At 43.0% G+C, this 17,966-nt stretch overlaps 1 protein-coding gene across 3 annotated transcripts in view; it reads right to left on the bottom strand.

The window, feature by feature from the left end:
* The window catches only part of dscama (Down syndrome cell adhesion molecule a), a 176,633-nt gene that overhangs the window by 126,042 nt on the left and 32,625 nt on the right, over positions 1–17,966 (bottom strand). For all 3 annotated transcript variants that reach the window (XM_035780367.2, XM_035780370.2, XM_035780369.2), the window contains exons 2-3: positions 14,382–14,699; positions 13,467–13,616 (exon numbers count right to left, since the gene is read on the bottom strand). In XM_035780367.2, coding sequence (XP_035636260.1) covers positions 13,467–13,616; positions 14,382–14,699 — 468 coding nt within the window. The remainder of the gene's footprint in view (positions 1–13,466; positions 13,617–14,381; positions 14,700–17,966) is intronic.

Genomic DNA, 17,966 nt, shown 5'->3' with positions numbered 1-17,966 from the left:
CCTGGACTTCCTGACGGGCCGACCCCAGGTGGTAAGGGTAGGTAACAACACATCTCCTGTACTCCCTGTTCACTCATGACTGCACGGCCAGGCACGACTCCAACACCATCATTCATTTTGCCGATGACAGAACAGTGGTAGGCCTGATCACCGCCAATGACGAGACAGCCTATAGGGAGGAGGACAGAGACCTGGCCGTGTGGTGCCAGGACAACAACCTCTACCTCAACGTGATCAAGACAAAGGAGATGATTGTGGACTACAGGAAAAAGAGGACCGAGCACACCCCCATTCTCATCGACGGAGCTGTAGTGGAGCAGGTTGAGAGCTTCAAGTTCCTTAATGTCCACATCACCAACAAACTAACTGGTCCAAGCACACCAAGACATTCCTGAAGAAGTCACGACAAAACCTATTCCCCCTCAGGAGACTGAAAAGATTTGGCATGGATCCTCAGATCCTCAAAAGGTTCTACAGCTGCACCATCGAGAGCATCCTGACTGGATGCATCACTGCCTGCTATGGCACTCGGCCTCCGACCGCAAAGCACTAGAGGGTAGTGCGAACGGCCTAGTACATCACTGGGGCCAAGCTTCCTGCCATCCAGGGCCTCTATACCAGGCGGTGTCAGAGGAAGGCTCTAAAAATGGTCAAATACTCCAGCCACCCTAGTCATAGACCGTTCCCTCAGCTACCGCACGGCTAGTACCGGAGCACCAAGTCTAGGTCCAAGAGTCTTCTAAACAGCTTCTACCCCCAAGCCATAAGACTCCTGAGCATCTAATCAAAAGGCTACCCAGACTATTTGCATTGCCCCCCTCTCTCTTTTCCACCGCTGCTACTCTCTGTTGTTATCATCTATGCATAGTCACTTTAATAACTCTACCTACACGTATGTACATATTACCTCAACTAACCTGTGCCCCCACACATTGACTCTGTACCGATACCCCCCTGTGCATAGTCTCGCTATTGTTATTTTACTGCTGCTCTTTAATTACTTGTTACTTTTACTCTTATTCTTACTCATATTTCTTTTAACTGCATTGTTGGTTAAGGGCTTGTAAGTAAGCATTCCACAAATTAACTTCTAACAAGGCACACCTGTTAATTGAAATGCATTCCATGTGACTACCTCATGAAGCTGGTTAAGAAAATGCCAAGAGTGTGCAAAACTGTCATCAAGGCAAAGGGTGTCTACTTTGATATATAAATTATTTTTTTCACTTTTGAGTGAGTCCAAACTTTAGACTGGTACTATGTATGACATATAATATTAAATGGTGTTGCTCCAACGCATTACAAAATGTAATAATGATATTAAATATATTTATATTGTATATATTGTGTGGTGACTTCATGGCCCCAGTGACAGAGCGGACTGTTTACACACTGGCTGCCATGTTCCCTGTGGTGTCTTCACTGTGTCCATGGTGACAGACAGACCAGTAACAATACACCAGAGGGAAACTGGCTCTGGCTGGGCCTCAAACTAATGCTACAACATGACTCCACTGAGTGAGTGAGTGAGTGAGTGAGTGAGTGAGTGAGTGAGTGAGTGAGTGAGTGAGTGAGTGAACACCAGCCCTTGAACACATGATGATAACGGCCTGGCTTTGACAAAACTCTTGATATTTACTTCAAAGCCACATTACACACAGCCAATTAAGCACCATGGTGTGGTTGGCTTGTCTCCCTCACAGCAAACACCAGACAGGTGACACACGACTGACAAGCTGGCCACTAAACGACTTGGAAATGTCAACGAAGCATGAGCGATCAACTGAAATACAACAGATAGATAGGCAACTCCCAACCAGAAGAATAAATCAGCTTGTATGAATACCAATAAAACAGGAATAAGAACAACATGACTATTGTGTTGTTTCTGAACACCATTATATCACATATATTTTGGGTAGATGACTCAACAAGAAATACAACACGTTCAGGGTTAATACATACAGTCAGACACCCTATATATACTGATAGTATCAGGACGCTACTAAGACAACTGATGGTAGATTTTCAATATTGGTTGGATGACTTCCCATCTCATTATGTATCTTATCACTTTGCTCCTAAGTACAAGGACAGAGAGTGACTGTGGAGTGAGAGGTAAAGAGAGAGAGAGAGAGATGGGAGGGGGGAGCAGAAAAGGGCTATGTACTATGATGGCCGATGGCCCTGGTGTGTGGCTCGTGTGTGGAATGAGAAAGAGTGTATAGAGCGTGTGTGTGCGTGTGCCTCTCTGCAGTGCTGGGGTCCGGCCCCACTCGTGCTGAATGCAGAGGAGGCCAGATCAGGCCATGGCAAATCCATACAAGGCCTTCCTCAGTGACTGCAGCACAGCACAGCCCTCAGCCTGCACCTGGGGAATGGGGCAACACTGCTAGGGCTGTGTCTCTCCCTCTGAGGCAACAGCAGCAGAATCAGAAACCCAACCCGACAAAAACACATCCAATAAGAACACTCATTTTGGTATTGATGGAGAATAAGTGTTGGGGTTGGTTTTACAAATAGAATGTCAATCAATAAAATATCAATATAATTTAGAGTTTACTTTTGCATGAAACAAAAACAGTTTTGTCAGAACCTATCTATGCAACAAATATGCATTCTTGCAATATGAGAAGCTCTTTTGAGGTTTCAGTTGAATTCGACCCTCAGTATCAGCATAGTAGATACAGGAAGGACTCCCAACCAATATCCATTTCATTAATTGGTGCTGATACTGACCTTGTATATAGTGTATATTATCGAGTGTATTTCTTTAATTCTCATGTGTACTCTACAGAGGGTGTATTTATTTTATTATTGTGTGTACTCTACAGAAGGTGTATTTAATTCATTATTGTGTGGATTTCTTTTATATGACTGCATTGTTGAGCATTTCACTGTACTGATTATACCTGCAGTGCCTGTGACAAATAAACTCTGGTTCGATTTGGTACTATTAGACATATCTCATAACATCCCTTGTCTAAGTCTGACTCACCAACAGTAAAGGTAAGAAGACTGAATCCATGATGAGATTCATAAAATGCATCTCAGAAGGACCAAATCTATAAGACAGTTGCGGATGCAAGGTACCCTTCACTATTGGAATGAAAACATTCCAGAGCTTAGAACCAAGAACAATACATAACAGGATTGATCCTGCATTCTGCTATTGCAGCCAGCCACACTGCAGAGCAGAGAAAATATAAATGTGTGGGTGTCATTGCTTTATCCGCACCTATATCTTCATCCATATCTTAGTGAGAATCAGCTGATTATCAGAGGGGAGCATGTAGCTATAGACACAATTTAATGGGATATGGGCCTTACTTTTCTCTCTTCAAATCATTGCCATAATTCCTGCCACACGATCATCACTTCTTTCCATCTAAAATAATGTTACCATATTGTTTGTGTTTTGAACCATGTCATGAAAAAAGGTTAAGTGTAATAATCCATCATCAATTAGATTCACCAGCGGTCCTCAACTCTGAGCATGGAGAGCTACAGTATATGGTGTGCAGCTTTTTGTTCCAGCCCTGCATTAACCATCTGGTTTAACTAGTCAAGGTCCTGATAAGCAGTAAATTGTTTCAATCAGTTGTGTACTGTAAGACAGTGCTGGGCTGCAACAAAAGCCTGCACGCCAGGTAGTTTACCAGTACCAAAAATCAAATCAAATCAAATTGTATTTGTCACATGCGCTGAAGAGAACTTTACCGTGAAATGCTTGAGCAATTCCCAACAATGCAGAGTTTAAAAATAAAAATAGTAACACAAGAGGAATAAAATAAAATACACAAGAATGGAGCTATATACAGGGAGTACCAGTACCAGATCAATGTGGAGATATATACAGGGAGTACCAGTACCAGATCAATGTGGAGATATATACAGGGAGTACCAGTACCAGATCAATGTGGAGCTATATACAGGGAGTACCAGTACCAGATCAATGTGGAGCTATATACAGGGAGTACCAGTACCAGATCAATGTGGAGATAGAGTGGGGCAAAAAAGTATTTAGTCAGCCACCAATTGTGCAAGTTCTCCCACTTAAAAAGATGAGGCCTGTCATTTTCATCATAGGTACACTTCAACTATGACAGACAAAATGAGAAGAAAAAAAATTCAGAAAATCACATTGTGGGATTTCTAACGAATTTATTTGCAAATTTTGGTGGAAAATAAGTATTTGGTCAATAACAAAAGTGTATCTCAATACTTTGTTATATACCCTTTGTTGGCAATGACAGAGGTCAAACGTTTTCTGTAAGTCTTCACGAGGTTTTCACACACTGTTGCTGGTATTTTGGCCCATTCCTCCATGCAGATCTCCTCTAGAGCAGTGATGTTTTGGGGCTGTTGCTGGGAAACACGGACTTTCAACTCCCTCCAAAGATTTTCTATAGGGTTGAGATCTGGAGACTGGCTAGGCCACACCAGGACCTTGAAATGCTTCTTACGAAGCCACTCCTTCGTTGCCCGGGCGGTGTGTTTGGGATCATTGTCATGCTGAAAGACCCAGCCACGTTTCATCTTCAATGCCCTTGCTGATGGAAGGAGGTTTTCACTCAAAATCTCACGATACATGGCCCCATTCATTCTTTCCTTTACACGGATCAGTCGTCCTGGTCCCTTTGCAGAAAAACAGCCCCAAAGCATGATGTTTCCACCCCCATGCTTCACAGTAGGTATGGTGTTCTTTGGATGCAACTCAGCATTCTTTGTCCTACAAACAGGACGAGTTGAGTTTTGACCAAAAAGGTCTATTTTGGTTTCATCTCACCATATGACATTCTCCCAATCTTCTTCTGCATCATCCAAATGCTATCTAGCAAACTTCAGACGGGCCTGGACATGTACTGGCTTAAGCAGGGGGACACGTCTGGCACTGCAGGATTTGAGTCCCTGGCGGCGTAGTGTGTTACTGATGGTAGGCTTTGTTACTTTGGTCCCAGCTCTCTGCAGGTCATTCACTAGGTCCCCCCGTGTGGTTAAGCTTCTTACCTATTGCAGATTCAGTCTTCCCAGCCTGGTGCAGGTCTACAATTTTGTTTCTGGTGTCCTTTGACAGCTCTTTGTTCTTGGCCATAGTGGAGTTTGGAGTGTGACTGTTTGAGGTTGTGGACATGTGTCTTTTATACTGATAACAAGTTCAAACAGGTGCCATTAATACAGGTAACGAGTGGAGGACAGAGGAGCCTCTTAAAGAAGAAGTTACAGGTCTGTGAGAGCCAGAAATCTTGCTTGTTTGTAGGTGACCAAATACTTATTTTCCACCATAATTTGCAAATAAATTCATTAAAAATCCTACAATGTGATTTTCTGGATTTTTGTCCCTCATTTTGTCTGTCATAGTTGAAGTATACCTATGATGAAAATTACAGGCCTCTCTCATCTTTTTAAGTGGGAGAACTTGCACAATTGGTGGCTGACTAAATACTTTTTTGCCCCACTGTATATACAGGGAGTACCAGTACCAGATCAATGTGGAGATATATACAGGGAGTACCAGTACCAGATCAATGTGGAGGTATATACAGGGAGTACCAATACCAGATCAATGTGGAGATATATACAGGGAGTACCAGTACCAGATCAATGTACAGAGGTATTTGGGGTAGATATGTACATGAAGGCAGGGTAAAGTGACTAGGCATCAGGATAGATAATAATAAGGTATCTGAGATATATATGTACATGAAGGCAGGGTAAAGTGACTAGGCATCAGGATAGATAATAATAAGGTATCTGAGATATATATGTACATGAAGGCAGGGTAAAGTGACTAGGCATCAGGATAGATAATAACAAGGTATCTGAGATATATATGTACATGAAGGCAGGGTAAAGTGACTAGGCATCAGGATAGATAATAACAAGGTATCTGAGATATATATGTACATGAAGGCAGGGTAAAGTGACTAGGCATCAGGATAGATAATAATAAGGTATCTGAGATATATATGTACATGAAGGCAGGGTAAAGTGACTAGGCATCAGGATAGATAATAATAAGGTATCTGAGATATATATGTACATGAAGGCAGGGTAAAGTGACTAGGCATCAGGATAGATAATAACAAGGTATCTGAGATATATATGTACATGAAGGCAGGGTAAAGTGACTAGGCATCAGGATAGATAATAACAAGGTATCTGAGATATATATGTACATGAAGGCAGGGTAAAGTGACTAGGCATCAGGATAGATAATAATAAGGTATCTGAGATATATATGTACATGAAGGCAGGGTAAAGTGACTAGGCATTAGGATAGATAATAATAAGGTATCTGAGATATATATGTACATGAAGGCAGGGTAAAGTGACTAGGCATCAGGATAGATAATAATAAGGTATTTGAGATATATATGTACATGAAGGCAGGGTAAAGTGACTAGGCATCAGGATAGATAATAATAAGGTATTTGAGATATATATGTACATGAAGGCAGGGTAAAGTGACTAGGCATCAGGATAGATAATAATATGAGTAAAATAAAGAACAGAGCAGCCAGGGTTGACCTACAACTACTGACATAAACAATGCACTTTAATGCAATGCAACTCCTACCCACTGTCTTCTTAAAATGTTTGTATTTTCCATGGTCATTAGCACATCTTTCCACGCGTGCAGACACTGAAGCTCTTTGAGTGGTGTATCGTTAGGTTCTGCACAGCAACCTAGCCTAAAGTGGGCCTAACCCCAGTGAGACTTACAGGGGAATGGTTAAAGGGGGCCTGCTGCCTGCGCTTCATGGTACACCTCTCCAAACAGAAATACTACCATCTATAATTCATACTACCAGATACAGAAAAGCTACATTTGAAGTTTTTCATGTCTAAGTGTTGATATTCTCATTTTTAACTCATTAAACATTTAAAAGGTGGGCTTTGGCAGCCCATGGAAAATAAGAGTAGGGCTTGGTGATCTGTCTAGAGCCACCAGTCAACATGGATACCACATACACACAAACACACACACACATATTATTTCACACACACAGACTCTTTAAATTGCACTTCATATGCATGAGCCATGAAGAATGGGGAGAACGGATGGTGGGTTTGTGCGTTGAGACGTGGATAAAGATGATTTGCTCATGGATTCGTAGACTTCCGTCATTTATTATTAAGCATGGAGAAGAGCGCTGGATTGGTGGCGGCAACATTTTTCTGACCGTGGTCACATATGGATTTTAACAGTGGAAAATAAACACTGTTGTCAGTGAAGTTCATCCTAGAAGGACAGCTAGGAAAAAGGCGCATTTAGTCTTGCATTAGAAAATGATGGCATTGCATCCATACAGTGCATACTTGTAATTCATTCATTTGAACAATCAATCAATCATTCAAACAGTCAAGTTTTAATTCTAGGGAAAAAATGTAACTCAACATTATGAAAAATATGTATTCCATAAACCATAACCCTGTATCCACACAGCTCCAAAAGATCCTTGCGGCAAATCCATTTATGGACAATTAAGAGATTGTTGCTTTCACCTCAGTGGACAAATTGAAAAACGTCAACAAAAAAGAAATCACTGCATTTGCCCTCCGTTCAAAAGCCAAAACAACATTAGCTTTGTCTATTGAGTTTGTTAAATGCCCGACATAAAGTGAATTTGCCCCCGGGGGCTAGGAAACAATCGAGTAGACAACCAACGCAGACCGAGTAGACGAACAAGGCAATGGCTCCCATCACCAGAGAACTGGGTCAATAGCACTGAGGCTAAGTGACACCACAGGGTTGCCATGCCTTCCTCCCTGCTCTCGTGGAAGACTCTCGCCCAGCCTGGGTCAACAGGGAAATAGGGACACTCTGTCATGGGGTCCGACGGACGTGAACACACAACAAAACGTAATGTGCTGGTTGCATGGCTGGAATAGGGGCATGGGCGCTAATCTACTAGTCTAGTCTGACCTCAAAAGGCCTTGCAGACAGACAGGGCAAAGCACATCCACACATCCCTTGGGTCAAAACTCTTAGCTATCTCAGAACTATGGCCTTCTTTTCTTGCAGTGAGATAATCCCTTACCAGACTGGTTTTGTGAAGATTTTTACATAACATGTTCTCTATATACAGTTCAAGTTGGAAGTTTACATACACCTTTAGCCAAATACATTTTTTACATTTAATTCTAGTTACAATTCCCTGTCTTAGGTCAGTTAGGATCACCACTTTACTTTAAGAATGTTAAATGTCAGAATAATAGTAGAGAGAAGGATTTATTTCAGCTTTTATTTCATTCATCACATTCCCAGTGGGTCAGAAGATTACATACACTCAATTAGTATTTGGTAGCATTGCCTTAAAATTGTTTAACTTGGGTCAAACATTTCAGGTAGCCTTCCACAAGCTTCCCACAATATGGTGGGTGAATTTTGGCCCATTCCTCCTGACAGCTGGTGTAACTGAATCAGGTTTGTAGGCCTCCTTTCTCGCACATGCCTTTTCAGTTCTGCTCACAAATTTTCGAAAGGGTTGAGGTTAGGGCTTTGTGATGGCCACTCCAATACCTTGACTTTGTTGTTCTTAAAAGCCATTTTGCCACAACTTTGGAAGTATGCTTGGGGTCATTGTCCATTTGGAAGACCCATTTCTCCAAAAACTACGATCTTTGTCCCCATGTGCAGTTGCAACCATAGTCTGGCTTTTTTATGCCGGCTTTGGAGCAGTGGCTTCTTCCAAAGTCAGCTCAGCAGTCAGCTCAGCTATTCCCATTGAGACCGTGTCTGTGCCTCGACCTAGGTTGGGCAAAACTAAACATGGCGGTGTTCGCCTTAGCCATCTCACTAGGATAAAGACCTCCTCCATTCCTGTCATTATTGAAAGAGATCATGATACCTCACATCTCAAAATAGGGCTACTTAATGTTATATCCCTTACTTCAAAGGCAATTATAGTCAATGAACTAATCACTGATCATAATCTTGATGTAATTGGCCTGACTGAAACATGGCTTAAGCCTGATGAATTTACTGTGTTAAATGAGGCCTCACCTCCTGGCTACACTAGTGACCATATCCCCCGTGCATCCCACAAAGGCGGAGGTGTTGCTAACATTTACGATAGCAAATTTCAATTTACCAAAAAAAAATGACGTTTTCATCTTTTGAGCTTCTAGTCATGAAATCTATGCAGCCTACTCAATCACTTTTTATAGCTACTGTTTACAGGCCTCCTGGGCTACATACAGTGATCCTCATTGAGTTCCCTGAATTCCTATCGGACCTTGTAGTCATAGCCGATAATATTATAATTTTTGGTGACTTTAAGATTCACATGGAAAAGTCCACAGACCCACTCCAAAAGGCTTTCGGAGCCATCATCGACTCAGTGGGTTTTGTTCAACATGTCTCTGAACCTACTCACTGTCACAGTCATACTCTGGACCTAGTTTTGTCCCATGGAATAAATGTTGTGGATCTTAATGCTTTTCCACATAATCCTGGACTATCGGACCACCATTTTATTATGTTTGCAATTGCAACAAATAATCTGCTCAGACCCCAACCAAGGAACATCAAAAGTCATGCAATAAATTCACAGACAACACAAAGATTCCTTGATGTCCTTCCAGACTCCCTCTGTCTACCCAAGCACGCCAGAGGACAAAAATCAGTTATCCACCTAATTGAGGAACTCAATTTAACCTTGCGCAATACCCTAGATGCAGTTGCACCCCTAAAAACTAAAAACATTTCTCATAAGAAACTAGCCTCCCTGTATACAGAAAATACCCGAGCTCTGAAGCAAGCTTCCAGAAAATTGGAACGGAAATGGCGCCACACCAAACTGGAAGTCTTCCAACTAGCTTGGAAAGACAGTACCGTGCAATATCGAAGAGCCCTGCCTGCTGCTCGATCATCCAATTTTTCCAACTTAATTGAGGAAAATAAGAACAATCCGAAATTCCCTTTTGATACGGTCACAAAGCTAACTAAAAAGCAGCATTCCCCAAGAGAGGATGGCTTTCACTTCAGCAGTAATAAATTCATGAACTTATTTGAGGAAAAGATTCTGATTATTAGAAAGCAAATTACGGACTCCTCTTTAAATCTGCGTATTCCTTCAAAGATCAGTTGTCCTGAGGCTGCACAACTCTGCCAGGACCTAGGATCAAGAGAGACACTCAAGTGTTTTAGTACTAAATCTCTTGACACAATGATGAAAATAATCATGGCCTCTAAAACTTCAAGCTGCATACTGAACCCTATTACAACTAAACTACTGAAAGAGCTGCTTCCTGTGCTTGGCCCTCCTATGTTGAACATAATAAACATCTCTCTATCCACCGGATGTGTACCAAACTCACTAAAAATGCAGTAATAAAGCCTCTCTTGAAAAAGCCAAACCTTGACCCAGAAAATATAAAAACTATCAGCCCATATCGAATCTTCCATTCCTCTCAAAATGTTTAGAAAAGGCTGTTGCGCAGCAACTCACTGCCTTCCTGAAGACAAATAATGTATACAAAATGCTTCAGTATGGTTTTAGACCCCATCATAGCACCAAGACTGTACTTGTGAAGGTGGTAAATGACCTTTTAATGGCATCAGACTGAGGCTCTGCATCTGTCCTTGTGCTCCTAGACCTTAGTGTTGCTTTTGATACCATCGATCACCACATTCTTTTGGAGAGATTGGAATCCCAAATTGGTCTACACGGATAAGTTCTGGCCTGGTTTAGATCTTATCTGTCGGAAAGATATCAGTTTGTCTCTGTGAATGGTTTGTCCTCTGACAAATCAACTGTAGATTCCGGTGTTTCTCAAGGTTCTGTTTTAGGACCACTATTGTTTTCACTATATATTTTAACTCTTGGGGATGTCATTCGAAAACATAATGTTAACTTTCACTGCTATGCGGATGACACACAGCTGTACATTTCAATGAAACATGGTGAAGCCCCAAAATTGCCCTCGCTAGAAGCATGTGTTTCAGACATAAAGAAGTGGATGGCTGCAAACTTTCTACTTTTAAACTCGGACAAAACAGTGATGCTTGTTCTAGGTCCCAGGAAACAAAGAGATCTTCTGTTGAATCTGACAATTAATCTTAATGGTTGTACAGTCATCTCAAATAAAACTGAAGGACCTCACCGTTACTCTGGACCCTGATCTCTCTTTTGAATAACATATCAAGACTGTTTCAATGACAGCTTTTTTCCATCTACGTAACATTGCAAAAATCAGAAACTTTCAGTCCAAAAATAATGCAGAAAAATTCATCCATGCTTTTGTCACTTCTAGGTTAGACTACTGCAATGCTCTATTTTCCGGCTACCCGGATAAAGCACCAAATAAACTTCAGTTAGTGCTAAATAAGGCTGCTAGAATCCTGACTAGAACCAAAAAATGTGATCATATTACTCCAGTGCTAGCTTCCCTACACTGGCTTCCTGTCAAGGCAGGTGCTGATTTCAAGGTTTTACTGCTAACCTACAAAGCATTACATGGGCTTGCTCCTACCTATCTCTCTGATTTGGTCCTGCCTTACATACCTACACGTACGTTACGGTCACAAGACGCAGGCCTCCTAATTGTCCCTAGAATTTCTAAGCAAACTGCTGGATGCAGGGCTTTCTCCTATAGAACTCCATTTTTATGGAATGGTCTGCCTACCCATGTGAGAGACGCAAACTCGGTCTCAAACTTTAAGTCTTTACTGAAGACTCATCTCTTCAGTGGGTCATATGATTGAGTGTAGTCTGGCCCAGGAGTGTGAAGGTGAACGGAAAGGCTCTGGAGCAACAAACCGCCCTTGCTGTCTCTGCCTGACTGGTTCCCCACTTTCCACTGGGATTCTCTGCCTCTAACCCTTACTAGGGCTCTTTCGTACCATCCCTAGGAGGGGTGCGTCACTTGGGTGGGTTGAGTCACTGATGTGATCTTCCTGTCTGGGTTGGCGCCCCCCCTTGGGTTGTGCCGTGGTGGAGATCTTTGTGGGCTATACTCAGCCTTGTCTCAGGATGGTAAATTGGTGGTTGAAGATATCCCTCTAGTGGTGTGGGGGCTGTGCTTTGGCAAAGTGGGTGGGGTTATATCCTTCCTGTTTGGCCCTGTCCGGGGGTGTCATCGGATGGGGCCACAGTGTCTCCTGACCCCTCCTGTCTCAACCTCCAGTATTTATGCTGCAGTAGTTTATGTGTCCGGGGGCTAGGGTCAGTTTGTTATATCTGGAGTAATTCTCCTGTCCTATCCAGTGTCCTGAGTGAATTTAAGTATGCTCTCTCTAATTCTCTCTTTCTTTCTCTCTCTCGGAGGACCTGAGCCCTAGGACCATGCCTCAGGACGACCGGGCATGATGATTCCTTGCTGTCCCCAGTCCACCTGGCTGTGCTGCTGCTCCAGTTTCAACTGTTCTGCCTGTGATTATTATTATTTGACCATGCTGGTCATTTATGAACATTTGAACATCTTGGCCATGTTCTGTTATAATCTCCACCCGGCACAGCCAGAAGAGGACTGGCCACCCCACATAGCCTGGTTCCTCTTTAGGTTTCTTCCTAGGTTTTGGCCTTTCTTGGGAGTTTTTCCTAGCCGCCGTGCTTCTATACCTGCATTGCTTGCTGTTTGGGGTTTTAGGCTGGGTTTCTGTACAGCACTTTGAGATATCAGCTGATGTACGAAGGGCTATACAAATAAATGTGATTTGATTTGATTCCTTGCTGACCGGCCTTTCAGGTTATGTCGATATAGGACTTGTTTTACTGTGAAAATAGAACATTTTGTGCCTGTTTCCTCCAGCATCTTCACAAGGTCCTTTGCTGCTGTTGTTCTGGGATTGATTTGCACTTTTCGCACCAAAGTACGTTAATCTCTAGGAGACAGAACGCGTCTCCTTCCTGAGCGGTATGACAGCTGCGTGGTCCCATGGTGTTTATACTTGCATACTATTGTTTGTACAGATGAACGTGGTACCTTCAAGCATTTGGAAATTGCTCCCAAGGATGAACCAGACTTGTGGAGGTCTATAATTATTTTTCTGAGGTATTGGCTGATTTCTTTTGATTTCCCCATGATGTCAAGCAAAGAGGCACTGCGTTTGAAGGTAGCCCTTGAAATACATCCACAGGTAGACCTCCAATTGACTCAAGTGATGTCAATTAGCCTATAAAGAAGCTTCTAAAACCATGACATCATTTTCTGGAATATTTCAAGCTGTTTAAAGGCACAGTCAACTTAGTGTATGTAAAATTCTGACCCAATGGAATTGTGATACAGTGAATTAAAAGTGAAATAATCTGTCTGTAAGCAATTGTTGGAAAAATTACTTGTGTCATACACAAAGTAGATGTCCTAACCGACTTGCCAAAACTATAGTTTCTTAACAAGAAATTTGTGGAGTGTTTGAAAAATGAGTTTTAATGACCCCAACCTAAGTGTATGTAAACTTCCGTCTTCAACTGTACATTATATCGTGATTAGAGAGTGATTAGAGAGCAGAGACTTACTCTGGACATTGATAGACACTGTGTCTTTCTCCCAGGACACAACAGTGATGTAGGCCTCCACCGAGGCTGGGATAATGCACTTGAACACCGCCACATTCCCTCTCATGGCTTTCTGGTCCTCCACACGGACCGTGTAGGGCTCTCGTAGAACTGGAAGAGATGGGGGAAACAAGAAATGAGAGTCCTCAATGAATTCACTTTCATTTTTCTGTTCTGGCAAATGATTTGCTGTCTATATATTTTGTTTCTTTGCTTTCTTCACTGCTTTAATCACAAGCATAACAAATGTGACATCCCTGGTTAGACTCTGAACATTACCAACTGAAATGTTTAGCAGGTGGTCACTAGTCACCCAAGTGGTATACTATACCCCATTTAGTGACCAACAAGCTTCTGTTCAACATCTCCACACTGTCTGCAGCCCTAATTCCCACCTCTGTAATCAACTGTCCATTTCCATAACCACACTGGCCACTGACCACTATACTGTAGGGCTGGGATTTGCCAGGGACCTCACGATACAATATAATCCCGATACTTAGGTGCCCTTAGGTGTATCACAATGCTATATGTATTGTGATTCGATACTGTGACTTTATTGTGATATGATGTTCCTGACAGAGACAAGAGAGAGCCTTGACAAAACAAGTTTTGATCAGTAATGGAAATAAAACCGCTGAATACATGTTGGCTCACCATGTAAAAAGAAGATGGAGAACAAGCTATAGAAGGAGAGATACTAGAGTTTTGGAACAGGTACAGCAGACTAGCGCTAGATAATGTTAACTACCTAGCAATGATTTTTGGAATAATAAAAATAATAATAATAATAATTCTCACATCACTACTACTTTAGATAAACAACCCTACTGTACATTATACAGTATGCATAAACCAAGCAGATAGACCACTCACCAGCCTTAATATGGACATCTTGGCTCCTGATTTTCCCTGAGGGGTTCTCTGCTGTGCAATAGTAGGTGTTGTCATGGATGAGGTTGCTGAAGCTGGAGGGATTGAAGTGGAAGATCTGGAGGGTGCCATTGGGGTGCACGTGGCGGATCCCGGGGACATCGTAGATCTCCTCTCCGGTGGCCAAGTACCAGCGCAGCGAGGCGGGGGGCACGCCCACGGCGGGACAGGGCACCGAGGTCCCTGTGGTGCTGGCAAACACTACCTCTTGCACAGATGCATTGACAAAATATAAGCTGGAACGTAGATCTTCACTGAAAACTGAAAAGAAAACAGAGCAGAGCAGGGAATGTTAGTCATTGGTAGTGTTTAGGTTTTTTGCTGCCCATCTTCTCATCTAACATCCAGCCTTTTGCCACCTTTGATTGTTATATACTGTATATCCCTTATCTTGATCAATGTGAAGAAAAAACACTGAGCCTTTTTACGTTTTTGGAGAATTTTTTTCAGAAATATATTCTCTATCCCCTTACTTGGAGGGGTATTTTTATGGGAGTTGTTTCACAATGTAACATTTTGAGTGAAATAATCAACCGATGAATGGCCAGAAGAACCAGTCTCCATCTTAACAATGGAGGCCATTTTGCAATATTTCTAAACTAAAACATCTGAATGCCTCGTCAGCAGAGCTCCACTATGCATTTATCTCTAAGACTTCTTATGTTGTATTTCACTTTGAGTCTGTGGTGCTGTAATGGTGTTGTGCTCTGACTGCATGGCCAAAGTGCTATTTTCAACTGCAGTGAGGAGGAATGGAGAAAGGAGAGTTGTTCAGTATTAAGAGGCATTTCAGAGGAGCCGAGGGAGAGGAGAGGAACTTGGGAGGGCCAGCATAGCACCAGACCTGATTACAAACACAGTGCATAATGGGAAACTGGGGCTGGAGGGCTGCTTGTGGAGGGCTGAGCCACGACCCCGCTAAGAAATGTGGCGTGTGTGCAGGTGGATGTTGCTACTCCCTCCCACCCAACCCAATACTGAACCAATTCTTTATGAGCTGGTAAGGTGTACTGTGTAGGCAGGCACCAAGGCTTCTGGGAAATCAAAGATACCAGGCAAGCACTCCATGTAACCTAGTGTGTCTGCCTTATTGTTAACATGGGCTTTTGGGTGAGTTCTCCTAAATCCTGCTTCTTAAAATGGCTGTAATTTAGTTATATAGATTATTATTGGATATGAAAAAAAAACAGTTGAGAATCATACCAACCCTGTCCTTTTTTCTTAATAGCAAATAGATTGGAATTGCTGTTGTGTGTTTGTCATCTCATCACAGTTTGTAGCAACTTAATTATGTAAAAAGTATTTTTCCAGACTATTCCCACAACCTGTCTTGTCACTGTAAACAGCCTACCTGTTGGTGTGTGATCCTACACTCCCTGTCCTGTCACAACCTAACACTAAAGCATGTACTTTGTGATGTACTCAAAGGTTCTCTATTATAGAGTACCCAACCTGCCTCATTCCCTGCCCTGTCACAACCCTGCCTGCCTCATTCCCTGCCCTGTCTCTACCCAGCATGCCTCATTCCCTGCCCTGTTTTTACCCAACCTGCCTCATTCCCTGCCCTGTCACAACCCTGCCTGCCTCATTCCCTGCCCTGTCTCTACCCAGCATGCCTCATTCCCTGCCCTGTTTTTACCCAGCCTGCCTCATTCCCTACCCTGTCACAACCCTGCCTGCCTCATTCCCTGCCCTGTCTCTACCCAGCATGCCTCATTCCCTGCCCTCTTTTTACCCAGCCTGCCTCATTCCCTGCCCTGTCACTACCCAGCCTGCCTCATTCACTGCCCTGTCTTTACCCAGCTTGCCTCATTCACTGCCCTGTCTCTACCTAGCCTGCCTCATTCACTGCCCTGTCTTTACCCAGCTTGCCTCATTCACTGCCCTGTCTCTACCCAGCCTGCCTCATTCACTGCCCTGTCACTACCCAGCCTGCCTCATTCACTGCCCTGTCTTTACCCAGCTTGCCTCATTCACTGCCCTGTCTCTACCCAGCCTGCCTCATTCACTGCCCTGTCACTACCCAGCCTGCCTCATTCACTGCTCTGTCTCTACCCAGCCTGCCTACATGCCAGCATGTGCTGCCAATCCCCCTCCTCTGGGAACAAACATTTTAGTGCTTCATCAATACCTACGAAACAAGGGCTACATCTACCACAACCTGCTTCCACCTTGTCTGGTATAGCATATACAAATACTTCCATAATATACATGTATATTGCATTTAAACACTTACTTCACACATACCAAAATTCACAGGATTTCCTTTATATACATAGAGTCACAACTATTTGTACCTCAAACTTACAGACATCTACATTTCATGGCATGTGTTGTCACCAGTCAGGGTTGTTTTAGTTTCTAAAATGGAGACATCCATAAGCATGGAATGGCGAAGGGAAGTGCATGACTGCTCCATTCTTATGGATCGGCTAACAGGAAATCGTCAGACCCCAACATTAACAGTTCAATAGATTGGCTGTTTGGGAGCACACACACACAACCAAGATTCACATGTTTGATTGATGAGTGGTCTGAAAAGCATGGTGTAGTAACTCCAACTGTGTGTGTGTACGTGTGTGTGTGTGTGTGTGTGTGTGTGTGTGCTTGTGCATGTGCATGTGTGTGTGTGGTTGCGTGCATGTGTGAGTGTGAGTGTGTGTGTCCTACTGTATTTACCCCTGTGGTTAACACACAGATCAATAGCTCTCAGACCAGCTAGGCAGCTGCAGGTGGCTCATCATAGTATTAATACATGCTAAGAGTTAACCTGAAGCTCTCATAAATATAAATACAACCAGCTCCATCGTCAGCCATTACAGAGGGAATGGATGAACAATGAGTGGATTCCGCTTAGCAAGGCAAAGACAGGGTTGAGAGACAGTCAGAATACAGGTTCCATAAGGTGTATAGCTCATGTTTGGAGAAGAGGGCCAGCCTCCTCTGTTGTACTTTGCAGGTTCTAAATGCGAACAAAGAGCCATCAAAGCTGAGCTCTGAGTCTGTTTGAAAGGTGAAAAATGAAGAAAGGCTGCCTCATGACTAATTTTGTCTCAATCTACCTTTTCACATACTCATTAAAATGTAGCCCCCGTTTCTGGACGGCTGAATCCTTAAAACAGTGAAACCGTGACGGACGAATGCAGGCGCTGCCAGAGCCCAGAACAGAAATAGGAGAGCAGAGATATACTTTAGAGAGCATTGTCAAGGAAAACAGTGAGGTATAGTGGAGGAGAGAGAGAGAGAGAGAGAGAGAGAGAGAGAGAGAGAGAGAGAGAGAGAGAGAGAGAGAGAGAGAGAGAGAGAGAGAGAGAGAGATTGAAAGCACTCAGTCAATAAAATACAGGCAGTTACTAGCAAAGAGAAAGAGAGAGACAGAGAGAAAAGCCACTAGGAGTGTCAGCGGCATTCTTCCACTTGCTCTGTCTCTGCAGCTCTCCACTGCTCTCTCCAGAAAATGACCACTCCTCCTTTTTCTTCTTCACTCTCTCTCTTTCCCTTCCCTCTCCATCCCACTCTCTCCTCTCT

The sequence above is a fragment of the Oncorhynchus keta genome, chromosome 11, assembly GCF_023373465.1.
Source record: "Oncorhynchus keta strain PuntledgeMale-10-30-2019 chromosome 11, Oket_V2, whole genome shotgun sequence".
Classification (NCBI taxonomy): domain Eukaryota; kingdom Metazoa; phylum Chordata; class Actinopteri; order Salmoniformes; family Salmonidae; genus Oncorhynchus; species Oncorhynchus keta.
The sequence above is the reverse complement of the archived record's forward strand: the minus strand, read 5'-3'. Positions and strand labels throughout refer to the sequence as shown.